Source organism: Betta splendens, chromosome 21 (genome assembly GCF_900634795.4).
Source record: "Betta splendens chromosome 21, fBetSpl5.4, whole genome shotgun sequence".
Taxonomy (NCBI): domain Eukaryota; kingdom Metazoa; phylum Chordata; class Actinopteri; order Anabantiformes; family Osphronemidae; genus Betta; species Betta splendens.
In genome coordinates this window covers 1,688,676-1,701,666 of record NC_040899.1, presented here as the reverse complement: position 1 = coordinate 1,701,666, position 12,991 = coordinate 1,688,676, and the positions used below count along the sequence as shown (strand labels likewise).

Here is a 12,991-nt window from a genome sequence, read left to right as displayed (position 1 = left end):
ATCACCAGCGATGACAGACGCAGCATCAGGACACAACACAGCATCACACACAGCTGTCAGTCACGCAGCATCTCCTGTTCAGTGCAAATGGATAAAGAGATAAACAGTGGACAGGATTTCTATGCATTAGTGAGGAAACAGCCAAGAACTGTGTTAAACGTCTACATCTGATGCAGACACTAGATCAGCTCCTCCCAGAACACCTCTGAGGGGGATTTAACTGGAGCCTCCTCATTTGCTGGAAATGCATTATTGTGTGCACTTAACCGCATTAAATGTTCATCTCCTCCACGTTCCTCTGCTGGAATAGACAAGCTGTGCTAAGACCTGCATGTCCAGTATGAAGTCCACACGTGTCCCCTGCCCTCGGGGAGGAAACCCCTGCTGCAGCTGGAGGCTGACAGGAACAGAGAGGGAGGGACGGCACGGAGCAAATGGTTGTGCAGTCTGAAAGTCTGCTGTGAAGCAAAGGCCAACATGCACATGTGAACTACAGGGAACGTTACTGTGTAGTTCTACTCTGCATGCAGTGACATTTAATTAAGCCCTGAGCCGGCTGCTGCTACACTAACATTAAGATAATCCTCCGAGGACCAGCACAAACTACCAGGATGCTAATGCTTCTAAAGTGGGATAAGTGGCCACCGTGGGGGAACTGCTGCTGCAGATGACATCACAAAGAGTATCAGGAGGAAACCAGAACCCAGAGGCAACAAGAAGTCCCGTTCGCTGGTTAACGTGGTGTGTGCAGGATGGGCGGCAGCGTGTCTATATTTACCAGCACTCAGTCATCACAGCAGGGTGTCTGGCACCATAATCTCCATCTGTGATTTAATATTTCACACACTGTAAGCCTCATGTTATGAAATGACATCTGACCTGTCTGACTGTCAGAAGAGCTGCTTCCTTATTCTCTGAACTGGGTTTGTTTAACCTGACTAACGCATACGTGGATGCGTGCTGCGACAACACAGAACTACTGCTACTGGAGCTGGAAACTTTGGCCTAATCAGCTGCTGTGGAGAAAATCTGCAAGGTCGGCAAGAACATGTCAGCCGGCAAACGTGCTCCACAGAAAGGGTGACGAGTGGACGAGAGGACGGGGAAAAGGTGCGTCCTCCAGCTCTGTATCACCGGAGCTGCCAGCATCAGCCTCATTTCACAGAGCTCAAATGTTAATATCATTTGTAAACATGTCTTTAGTGCATCCAGGCTCCTGACAGAAAATAAATAAGATCAAATAAGGTATATGAGCTGCCCCCACTGAATGCAATCATACACACGTTTCCATCTCGCACTCACTGTGTCCAACAGAATCTATAAGCTACAGTAAATCAGTGGTGGGGTAAAGGGGATGTTTCTGTATCCATGGTGACGGCAGATTCCCACAGAGGGAAACATAAGAAACGCACCCCCTGTCTTCTCTTTGTACAAGCTGAGCCGTCCTTCGCGATTACCTTCACACTGAGCATTCTGAGAGAAAAAGAGAATTAGACTAAATGAAATGGTTAAAGATGAAAGAGGGAAAATCCACGAGAGGGATATAAAGAAGAGGGCGAGCGGAGAGCGAGGAGGCCTGATAAACAGATGTGATCTCAATAGTGTTCCCTGCTCCTCGATATCTGCATGACGCAGAGCTGTAGGTGTGTGTGTCCGTCCGTATGCAGGACAACATGTCACAACAGTGGAGGAGGAGACGAGTCAGGAAAGTGATGAGCGAGGAGGCGGTGGCACGCAGAGGCCTCCGAGTCCGACCCACAGAGGCCTCCGAGTCCGACCCACAGAGGCCTCCGAGTCCGACCCACAGGCCCTGCCGGCACACTGGGTGTGTGACCCACCCTCGGCACAGGCTCCGTCGCTGCCTCCTCATTGCTGCGGCGCAGCCTCAGCTCAGGCCAAACTGTTCCGCTTTTCATCGGCACTAAAGCAGGAAATAAAAGCCGTGACAGCAGCCGGCCGGCCTCTAGAGGGAGCACTGCCTTTGACGGATCCCCAGCGCTGCAGAGGTGGGGCGATGGGATGCAACGGCCGGCGTCACAGGAAACGGTGAACATAAACACTGGCTATGAAGAAAAATGGAGCCGCTGCCACGTTAGACAAGTTACAATGAAAAACTTTCATTTCCAGTTTTCTGTGATCCGTCAAACCTGAGTTTAATCACTAGTCTTTATGAGAGCGCCGATGACAAAATACCTCCTTTCTACAGAGAGAACAGTTAATCAAGACCCGCTGACGCTTGTGCAGCTCTCAGAAAAGGAGATAACAAAGCCTCTGTATTTAAAATGAATGAAGGGCTAAACATAAGCAGCGGCTAAAGACCAATGTGACTCCAGCGCAGGAGAGGACTTCCTACTTTATGTCTGACATCTGTGATGGATTAGAACATAGACGGTCCACGTTCTACGTGAAGCCTTTCACTCGTGTGCATGTCAGAAGCAGATGCGACATGTTCGAACGCAAACCTGTGCACCAAGGCTGCAGCTCCTCTGAGCTTTGGTGGAGGTTGGCTTTTTTGTGATTCCTTGGTTTGACTGCAGGATGAATGCTACTTATAGCCTCAAACCTTAAAGCACTGGGACCAGGCCGTTTTACAGACAATATGAAAACAGCTTCCAGGGAATTCTATGCAAATGTTGGCCTGACTCAGGCATGAGGATAAATCCTTGCACGTGGGAATCATCGGCCCTGCGTTCTTCAGCCGCCTCTCAGTCTCTCAGTCCCTCAATCTCTCCTCCTTCAGCCTTCCACTGCTGGTTGAGCCAGCCGCAGAAATCTGAGAAGACATCTGCTTCGTCTAGACGGAAAGGCTCCAACACAAGGAAAGCAGCTGGAGGAGGTGTGGGCTCCTGGTTCCCACCTACTGTCCCTGTAAAAAGGCTGCATCGGAATCCCAGCGTGTTATTACTCATTATTACATTATTATTATTATTGTTGTTGTTATTAATATCCAAGACTAATGTTATCATTGACTGTGGGTATTTCCATAACACCACTTTAAATACAAGCAGAGTATGAGAACAGCACATATTTTATGTTCCTTCCACAACAATTAGACTCAAGGTGCCCTGATGAGGCTTAATTAGGAATTACTTCAGTGAAGCAGCTGAAAGACAACAGACGATTCTGATTGAACTGGGAAAGTCCCCAGAGTGTGTGTGAGCATCTGAGTGAATGAGAATCAGGCGAGCAGAACAGAGGCAGCGAGCTCAGCGGGCTCTCGCTCAGGAAAACAAGGACAAGCAGCACAAGCGTCCTCTGCAGGTCACCAGCTCGTAGCTCCGTGAGGCGCAACATGATCACCGGGACGAACGGCAGGCACTGGGAGCTCTTACCCTCTGTGCTGAGTCCAGGGCTGGAGGTGAACTGGGCCACGTCCACAATCTTGACAGCGAACTGCTGCCCCGTGTCTCTGTTGATGCATCGCCTGACGACGCTGAAGGGTCCCCTGCACAACACAGAGCAGGACAGAGTTATGAAGAAAGGCCCCAAACCTTAGGCTAATTATGATTATGATCAACCTGTTTCATCTCACAGCAGAGGGATACATCACTCTTATGTGATTTACAGATTGGCTGACTTCTGAATTACTGTTATTTGCAGCAGGAGCAGATCCAGTCTGCTCACGTTGTGTGTGTGAGCCAGGAGAGCTCCCTCTGGCTGGAACCCAAGTAAATAAAGTCAATGTTTTCCTGGCCTCTGCTCTGACCCGCTGCAGCTCCTCTTCCTGCTACATCATGCGCCATCAAAGTTCTGTAAAATGCAGAGGGTTGCGCTTCCTCCCTGTGCAGCAGCAAACGGGCTCGTGCAGAGAAGCTCTCGCTGCGCGGTGAGAGTTCACCGAATCATTCCTCTTGTGGAGTAAGTGCATCCTCCCTTTCAGTCAATGGGATAAACAGAGGTCTACCACTCAAGGGCTGTGGGTTAGAGCGGAGCCAACGGGTCAGAGTTACAGTGATGCACAGCAGTGGAAATTCAAACTGCGCTCACGCTTCGGCTGTGATGGACTCACACTGAGGAATAATAGCATGAGGGAGAAAGTGAATGATTTGAGATGATGAGGTTTCACAGAATGGAGAGAACCGCTTTGAGCGGACACACGGCAGAGACACGCTGGCAGCTGCAGGCGTATAATCCCATCCGACTGCTTTCCTGGAACCTATCCCAGCATGCACGTGGTGAGAAGCAGGAAACCACCGTGTGAGGAGCCGGCGAGAGCGACGGTGTGTGGAGGCGCCTAATTCTATACAATCAACCTGCCGTTTGCAGCAGTGTCGCTGTTGTCGGGTCCTCGACAGCGTCGCCCACGTGGCCACTAGTTCACTGAGGCGTTAGAGGCCCAGCAGATGGAGCAGGGACCACCCCCTACTGGGTGCATGAGCCATGACCTCAGTCCGTCGCCTCCATTTATCACATTTGATGTTAGAAATTCCACTCATGAAATCTAAATCTAGAAAAATCCTTTTTTAATTAGTGAAGGTCAAGTAGTGGTGACGCATCTGAAGCCGCATGTGCTGTCTGTTACCCTGGTTACGACGGCTGCCATGACAACATATGTCAACACGACTCAGATCACACAAATACTAAAAAGTCAGTGACACTTCCACCGCATAGGCCTGTGAAGTGGAGCAGTGATGCAGCTGTCTGCGCTTCATCCCACCGTTGATCACATGGCTTCAGTGCAGGAGCAGCCGACTGCAACAAACACCAACAGGCGCTACCTGCAGGAAATGAGCCATCTCACAGCAAATTACACTCTGCACAAGCTACACAGCTCAACTGAAGCACCCCTGGCTGGTGTGTGGACGCAAGAGACTGTGTGTGTGTGTGTGTGTGTGTGTGTGTGTGTGTGTGTGTGTGTGTGTGTGTGTGTGTGTGATACACAGACGGGCTAAGCAGATGGTGATCAAGCTAAAGCTGCTTAGCATCAAAGGGTGAGGTAGGACAGCAGCGTGGCCAAGAGACACGCACAAGACACACAGATGAATGCAGACTCAAACAAAGCGTGAAGCTGCTGAACGTCAGGGTTGGTGTGCATCCCCCGTGGGTCAGCAGTCACCTACAGATGTGAAACCAGCCACTCTCTCACCCAGGAGGCGGTGGTGATCCAAACCATGCAGGACTAAATCATGATGATGACATGAAAAGGACAAAACCAGACAAAACCAGCTACAAATGTTCAAACGAGGACATCGATGTTTTTAGAGCCAAATGAAAAATCTGTGAAATTAAACAGAACGTCCAGTAGGACTAGGATGTTTCAAGCTAAAGTTTGTTGGAGCGGGCGCAGCGGGTCAAAGCTTCTCATCAGTAATGCAGCTGAGGCGTCCGGCGCCGCCTTATCTGCTCCTGCTTCAGTCCAGTCACTTCACCTCAGTCGTCCTTTCACAGAGCAGCAAATGTCAGGCGTCGCTGGAGGCTGCACTCTTCACAACAATGAACAAGAGGCCCGATGGAGCCAGCAGCAAGGCGGGGGGGGGGCAGAGAACGGGAAACAGAGGATCACGTGGTGGTTCTGACGGGAGATCAGAAGACAAGAACAACATCACTAATTACCTTCAAAACAAAAGGCCGGTGCCCAGCGATTCCTGCATTCACAGTGGGAGTGTGACACGCTCAGGCTGTTACCAACCAGACTGTCAAGAAGAGGTGTGCGACAGCTGGAGTGTGTGAACAGCTGGAGGGTCCCCAGCCTTTCACACATTCACCGCTTTGGCCAGATTCAGACGCAGGACATTTAGTCTAGTAACAGAGCCACAAACGTGTGTGTGACGATGTGAAGAGGTCAGACAGGAGAGAAAAGGTTCACTGTAGACAGCAGAGGAACCAGAGAGGAGGTGAGGGAAGAGCGGAACTGGGGGTCCTAGAAGGAACCAACTGTAGATGAAGGAGCCATTCTAGTGTGAATGGGGCTCAGCTGTGCACAGCATCAGTCATTAGAGCTCTGAATGGAAGTCAGCTGCACACAAGTCCTGCACTTTAGCCAACTTTACCTAAATAACAGGAAGAGGAGGAGGAACGGGAGCGGCAGGAGGAAAGTGGCAGCAGCAGGCTCGGTCCACAGGCATCTGTGCAGACCTGAGTCCTGGTCCATGTTCAGAGCAGCCTTGATGCGCCTTCCATGACATGGTTAACATGGATGCAATAATGCAACGCGTTCTCCTACTCTAATTATTGAACGTCAGCACGTGGACCTGAAACCGGCCCTTCATTATCTTTTAGTAATTACAGAAACCGGTTCATCAAAGTCCAACCTCCATAACTCAAATAAATGCACTGATGATTAATTAGAGTCATGTTGCCACCAGGAGAAACATTGAAGCCAGATTAACTATTAGAGGACAGACGCTCCACATCCAGGCGTTCCTGTGTTGAAGCCAACAAACCTAAAGCATCAATACTTGGACCATGAACTCGCCACACACTAACGATCCTGCTCCTGCTCCTCAGATACGTGGAAAACGACCCCTGCATTAATCGAGACGTGCAGTGAAGTGGGGAGAAGCTGCAGGCTCCACGTCCACGGAGGGAAAAGCCTCAAAAGGGAACCCTGCACTGGAAGTACACAGTTATTATGAAACATTTAAAAAGCATTTGATATTTTAGTGAGAAACACCCTGACAAGCCTGCAGAGTTTAAATAGGACAGTGGTTTTAAATAATGTCTGCTGCTGGTGTCATATTTAATTCATGGTGATGTGGCTCAGAGGAAATCACTGCTCTGTGTCTGCACCTACACAGCGACCAGTGTAGGAGGTAATCACACATGACCCCTGGTCCTGGTGACGCTCCTCCGACGCCTGCGCCGGTGCTGGTGTCGCCCTGATCCGCTGACACCACCCTGTAACTGCGCTCCGCATCAACGCGCCCAAAGGGGATTTACAGCAGCATCAAGAAGACAGGGTGCCCTCCCAGTTCGGCTCCCATCCGCATCCGTGTGTGTGTTGCAGCAGTAAAAGGTGATTTGCGTCCGTGCTCTTTCCCAACTTCACAGTGCATCAATCAGCCGGCGTCTCATTCCGTAAATGTCAGCAGTTTTACGGCAGACACGAGTCCAGCACATCACTCACACTCAGACAAGCCGGCTTCCTGCACATGCGTGTCACTGTTATCAGAGGAGGACCAAAGAGGACCCAAAGACAGGATACAAGTATAGAAATAACGTACACAGAGCCTGATGTGAAGGAAATGAGCAGGAACCAAAAGCCTCAACACTAATTTGGTGTCATCAGCGTGTTTATGAGGGAGGAAAGGCAGAAAGACAGAGACAAGGTGTGTTCAAAGTCTGCAGCAGGTGAGATGGGAATAGGAAACATCTGCTTAGCCCTTAGTTGAGTATATTTATAATTAACGTCCTCACTACTAAAGTATATGAGAGGCTTGACTGGAACCCTAATGTAACGTACGCTTAAAGCTCTGTAAACTTAGGGAGCGTCCAATGGACCTGATGAAGCGGCCTCCGAGGAGGAGAGCTGAAAGCGGCTTCTGAGCTGTCAGGACCCCTCCGTGTGCGTGTGTGCTGCAGACCATCACTTCAAGTGGATCCAGCAGAGCCACAAATTCAATTAAGTGTCTGACATCTCCCAGGATCCAGGCAGAGGCTTCGCTGAGCCCACACGAGGACAGAAAAGACAGCGAGAGAGGGATGCTCATTATTCTGCGTCCACAACAGCAGGCAAACCACTACCTGCAGGTACCCCTGCTCCCCCCAACCCGGTCTCCTGCAGCTCCCCCAACCCGGTCTCCTGCAGCTCCCCCAACCCGGTCTCCTGCAGCTCCCCCAATGCGGTCTCCTGCAGCTCCCCCAACCCGGTCTCCTGCAGCTCCCCCAACCCGGTCTCCTGCAGCTCCCCCAACCCGGTCTCCTGCAGCTCCCCCAACCCGGTCTCCTGCAGCTCCCCCAACCCGGTCTCCTGCAGCTCCCCCAACCCGGTCTCCTGCAGCTCCCCCAACCCGGTCTCCTGCAGCTCCCCCCAACCCGGTCTCCTGCAGCTCCCCCAACCCGGTCTCCTGCAGCTCCCCCCAACCCGGTCTCCTGCAGCTCCCCCCAACCCGGTCTCCTGCAGCTCCCCCAATGCGGTCTCCCAGCTGCTCCTCTAACGGTGAGTCTGGGTAGCGCGTCCTCGCTGTGGCCCAGAGGTTACATAAGGAGGCAGACCTGCCAGCTTCTTAGCGTTGCTATGGGGATCAGACAGAAGCCTGAACACCGTAGCACCGTAGAGAACGATGCCCTTCGGTGGACTCACAAATCCGGGTTTCTGGTGGATGAGTAGTTACCAACAAAAAGCACCCTGGCCTGATATCAACACAACAATCATCAGCCCTAGTTCCAACATGATGATCTGTCCAGCAGAGCTATAGCAGCTTATGGAACTTTACGGTTTATATGTGTTACTACTGCTCCTGCCCCTCCTCCTTCCAGGCAACTCCATCATCTTTCTATCTAGCAAGCAGACGTTTCACTGGTTTCATTGCACGTCTATTAATTAACCCTGTGGTTCATTTGATTCTCCGTGCTAAAATCTTGCAGCATCAGCTGTCGGGTGTTTTGTTGATGCATCAGGGTTGGGTGAAGGATGCCTGCTACCTCCTCCTATCTGGAATCGGTGAAAGAAATAAGAGAAATAAGGATCTACTGATACAGAACCTATTTATATTTCTGCAGTGTTCAGCTGTTCGAGTGAGGTCGGAGGAGCACCTAAACCAATGATGTCACCGTCATCACTGAAAACCAACAAAGTTTACCCTTGTTTAGCCCCACGCCACTACGCTCTATTAGTGCAGACCTCTGTCTTTTTCTGCATGGCTGAGGGTGCAGCATTACATTCTTCAAAGGGAGCCGGATCCTCCAGTGGATTAAGATGGAGGAGATCATGAAGCCTCTTGGCTGTGATGTGCTAATGTGTGATGACAGAGAATGGCAGATAAAATAAAGGAAAGGAGGGAGGAGCTGCAAACGTATTAGGATTCTGTCTGAGTCATGGCGCAGTCACAGGACGTGGACGAGGGAACCGCTCGGCTGCTTTTACGTCTGTGCTCAGAGCACTTGTTTTTCACAGGAGCAAACACAAGCTGAGTCCACTCATAGCCCCCCTCTACACATGCACACAGAGCAGAGGAGACAGCTGATGCAGAAATGATGCCTCCTGTTAGGCAGATTCAAATCAAGCAGGAGCTGCGTAGAGAAACGAGCACAGTACTGACTTCTGTGTGTAGGAAATGAACTCTGACTAATCTGGTTCTGGTCTGGAGCCAAGCAAGAAAACAGAAGCACATACTGAGAGGCCCCTGGACCAGGGAGCACAGGGAAACGACCTGCTCCCTCAGCCAGAGAGGAGGACAGGGAGCACAGGGACACGGGGATGGTGAAGATGATGAGCTGGGGTCCCTTAATCATTTTATAATTAATGGTACAACAGCAAACACAGTTTATGAAGAGAACAAGTCTATTTCTATTCAGACTCTAACTGAAGGATTTCTATAAAAACGCACCGCGTTTGTCACAAGGAGCATCATTTGTTGTTCACCGCTGCTTCCTGACTGACGGGATGAACTGGCGGCGCAGGAAGCAAATCCCAAAAGGATGCAGACGCTCCCTATAATTATCCACCGGCCAGCAGGAAGGGAAGAACCCAGCCTTTCTCCTTGGCCACCAGAGGCTACACTGTTTTCTACCTAAGGTCACGACCCTCATCTCCATCAACCTGATGTCACCCAGTAATAAAAGGTCCTGTCTGCTGCATGACGCCATGAGTGTAGAGCGGATGTGTACATGTGATGTGCTGCATCATTAATGGGCCGGATGGACCATTAGATCACTGCCATCACTCTTCTGGTAAATCATTGATAAGCTTGGGGGGCACTGCTGGACCAGAAGGGGCCCATTAAGGCAGCATTTAGGGTCAGTCCTCCCAGAAGAACACCCCATGTTTATGGTGCAGCCTGCAGCCCACAGTGATCTAATGCCCAGAGTCCAGGCCCGCGGCACATGGCTTCCTGCTTTGGAGCATGTGCAGATGTGCAGCCACTAATCTCCTCACAGCACTGATGCTGGAGGCTGTTTCACAGTAAGGCTTTCAAGACTTCTTCATTGTTTCACAGTTTAAAACGTATGAAAATTGAAAACTTCTGAAATGTTTTACTCGAGAGTGTGAGAAAGCGAAGCAACAGATGTGTATAAACAAAGCACAGATGCCACAAGAAGGACTGAACGCTGCTGTTTATGCTGATCAGTCTGCTTGAATCGAATTACTCTCAGTTATTGGTTCTATAACTAGGTCACACGTTCACTTTTAAGAGCACCAGATTAAAACGATCGCATTGTTTTTTAATCAGCTGTTGATGCTGTGTAGGATGTTCTCATTAGAAGCTGCTGTGAAATTAGAAACAACGTGTGATTTTCTGCTTCGCATTTTCACTGGGGCCAATTTAGAAGCTCTGCGGCTGGAGGCGAACAATCCTGTCAATAACCAGCCCGAGCTATAAACATGTCACGTTGAGGTTGCTGCTGCATTAGATTGAAGATCAGGTTTAGACACACAGTCACCAGCACCACAGCTTCACACACAACGCTTCATTCCGGTTTGTCAGCAGAGCTCCAGGCCTCCGGACCGCAGCCGTCAGCCTCTGCTGCTCAGAGGCGCTCAGCTGACCACAAACCCAGAGGCCAGTCTGTGGCCTCCTCGCGGTGCCAAGCAGCTACACACTACTACTACACAACTACACAGAGGCTCACGCTGCAGGGGGACCAATCGATGCGATCAATCCAACTTTTGATTAACACTGCAGTGCATTTGAATGATGAAAGCGGGAGATACAGTAAGTGCAGGAGTAAAGCTGCTGGATGCCCACCAACAACACGGCCACTGATCCAGAGACCAATCCTGTTTCTTGGAGCAATGAATCACATCCTGCATCAGGCAGACGTGTGTTTGGGAAGCGAGCGTGTGCCGTGGTCAGCATATTGGCTCGGCCACTTCCTCTCCGCTCAGGCTGCAGTCTATAAAACCTAATGAGCCCACTGAGCTGACACAGGGACGCACATATGCATTCATGCACACGCAGAGCACACCTACACACATCAGTATGCTCATGTTCCATTAATCCTGCTCCCACGCACAAACACACTCTCCTCGGCTTCTCAGAGGAGCTGGAGGTTTCCTTCTCGTGTCCTCCGATTTCACATCCCCTCCAGTCATAGGCCTCCTTACGTAACACGGCTCCCCGCTTTTTCCTGATCATAAGCTGTGTGTGTGTGTGTGTGTGTGTGTGTGTGTGTGTGTGTGTGTGTGTGTGTGTGTGTGTGTGTGTGTGTGTGTGTGTATTATCACTGAGCTTCAGCCAATACACAAAGACCCACACTAGTAGTGTTTAGACTGTGTTAATGACCTCTGACTCCAAATATGAAGCTCAGAAAGAGCAATAAAGAAGCTGAATGAGGAGCCGTATTGTTCTGAGTGAAGTCATGTCTTTGGGTTTCTGCTGGCCTGTAGCAACTCTGTCTGACGCACAGCCTGTGGCAGGCACAACAACAAACCACACAAACATCTGGAAACCCGTTTCACATTCACATCTGACCGACTTGGCTTCAGACTAAGACTCAGTGAAACCACATTTGACTGTGAGGAGCCTGGTCTTCGATGACTCATGGTCCAGTTCACGGGCAAAACTCTGAACCACAAACCAAACGATGCCATGGCTTCACTCAAAAAATAATTTACAACTGCATTTTGTGCATTAGAATGTCGAGCCGCTGTCATTACAGCAGACTTACTGAACTTTAATATGAGACTATTAAACAAGGCCTTCATCTAAACAACAGCTTTCTGTTGAGGCATCCCAGTCATCAGCGTCAATCCTTCCTGAGCAGCCTGGTTTCTGCCAGCTTTAGTTCTTCAGGACAATGCAAACGCTGCCAGACACCGGGAGCGGACAGTTTCTGCCAAGTTCTCAGAAGGTTTTCTACCATCGAGACCAGGGTTAGTGGAGGTAGAATGAACAGAAACTCAGACTTAGAGGATCCAGTAGAAGTCAATGAAAGGACAGAATTCATTTGAAGGCTCAGTGACCACAAAATGCAGGTTAACCTTGTGAAAGATAAACAAATGTGTTAAAATCTGCAAATGCCAAGCTCCTCTCTCTTCTGTCTCCTCCACCCCAACAGAGGATGAGGAGAAGAAGAAGGGCAACAAAGGTCATGTCTCAGCACCTCATCGTGGCCTTGGTCCAGTACTATAGTAGCCAAACTAGGCCTCACTTCTCACCGCTACCAGCTCTGTGGCTGTGGATCCACAGCCTGATGCACAGATCAGCCTCAGCACCACGTCCAGCCGCATCAACACAGCAAAAGGATCTGATTTCCGGTGCAATTTCACACTGATCTAGATTCCAGCGATGCCTGTGCTGGGCCCAAGCCCCAAAGAGGACTCCACTGAGCTCACTAAATCCATAAAACACAGGCAGGCGTCTGGGAGCGCAGTGTGGAGACACGGTATGTCAGAGAAGAACTCAATACTCAGCAAAAAGCCTTCAGCTGCTCCTGGGAACCTCTGGTTAAAAAAGCTCCCCTAAAAAAACATGGTGAAGTGTGAAGCGGAAGCTGTGACGCGGCCCAGGACAGGCTCCGGGCCCAGCACCTAGAGCGTTAGCTTCCATTAGCGTCAGTAGGCTGCAGGAGGCCGCCGCCGAATCCACGAACGCTGACACAGGTCATTATTTGAATATCACTTACTCATTAAAATCAGTGTCACCAGCAGAGACCCACGAACCCCAGCTCTGTCCAGACAGTCAACAGCTGCTTAGCTGACATATTACCATCAGATTTATATGATCATAGTCTGTTTACTTGTCATCCATTGGTTGATTTAGCTTCTCTGTGTCCAAATCAGCCCATTTGGCTTTTATCCTAATCAAACCCACGGACTGTCACTGAACAAGCGGGTTGAGTCAGTCATCAAAGGTCAAAGGTCAGGGTGAATTCGAGCATCTCGTTTTGA

At 50.2% G+C, this 12,991-nt stretch overlaps 1 protein-coding gene across 13 annotated transcripts in view; it reads right to left on the bottom strand.

The window, feature by feature from the left end:
- Positions 1-12,991, bottom strand: part of caska (calcium/calmodulin-dependent serine protein kinase a) — a 51,821-nt gene that overhangs the window by 26,714 nt on the left and 12,116 nt on the right. For all 13 annotated transcript variants that reach the window (XM_029137177.3, XM_029137176.3, XM_029137175.3 and 10 more), the window contains exon 2: positions 3,333-3,445. In XM_029137177.3, the coding sequence (XP_028993010.1) occupies positions 3,333-3,445 (113 nt within the window). The remainder of the gene's footprint in view (positions 1-3,332; positions 3,446-12,991) is intronic.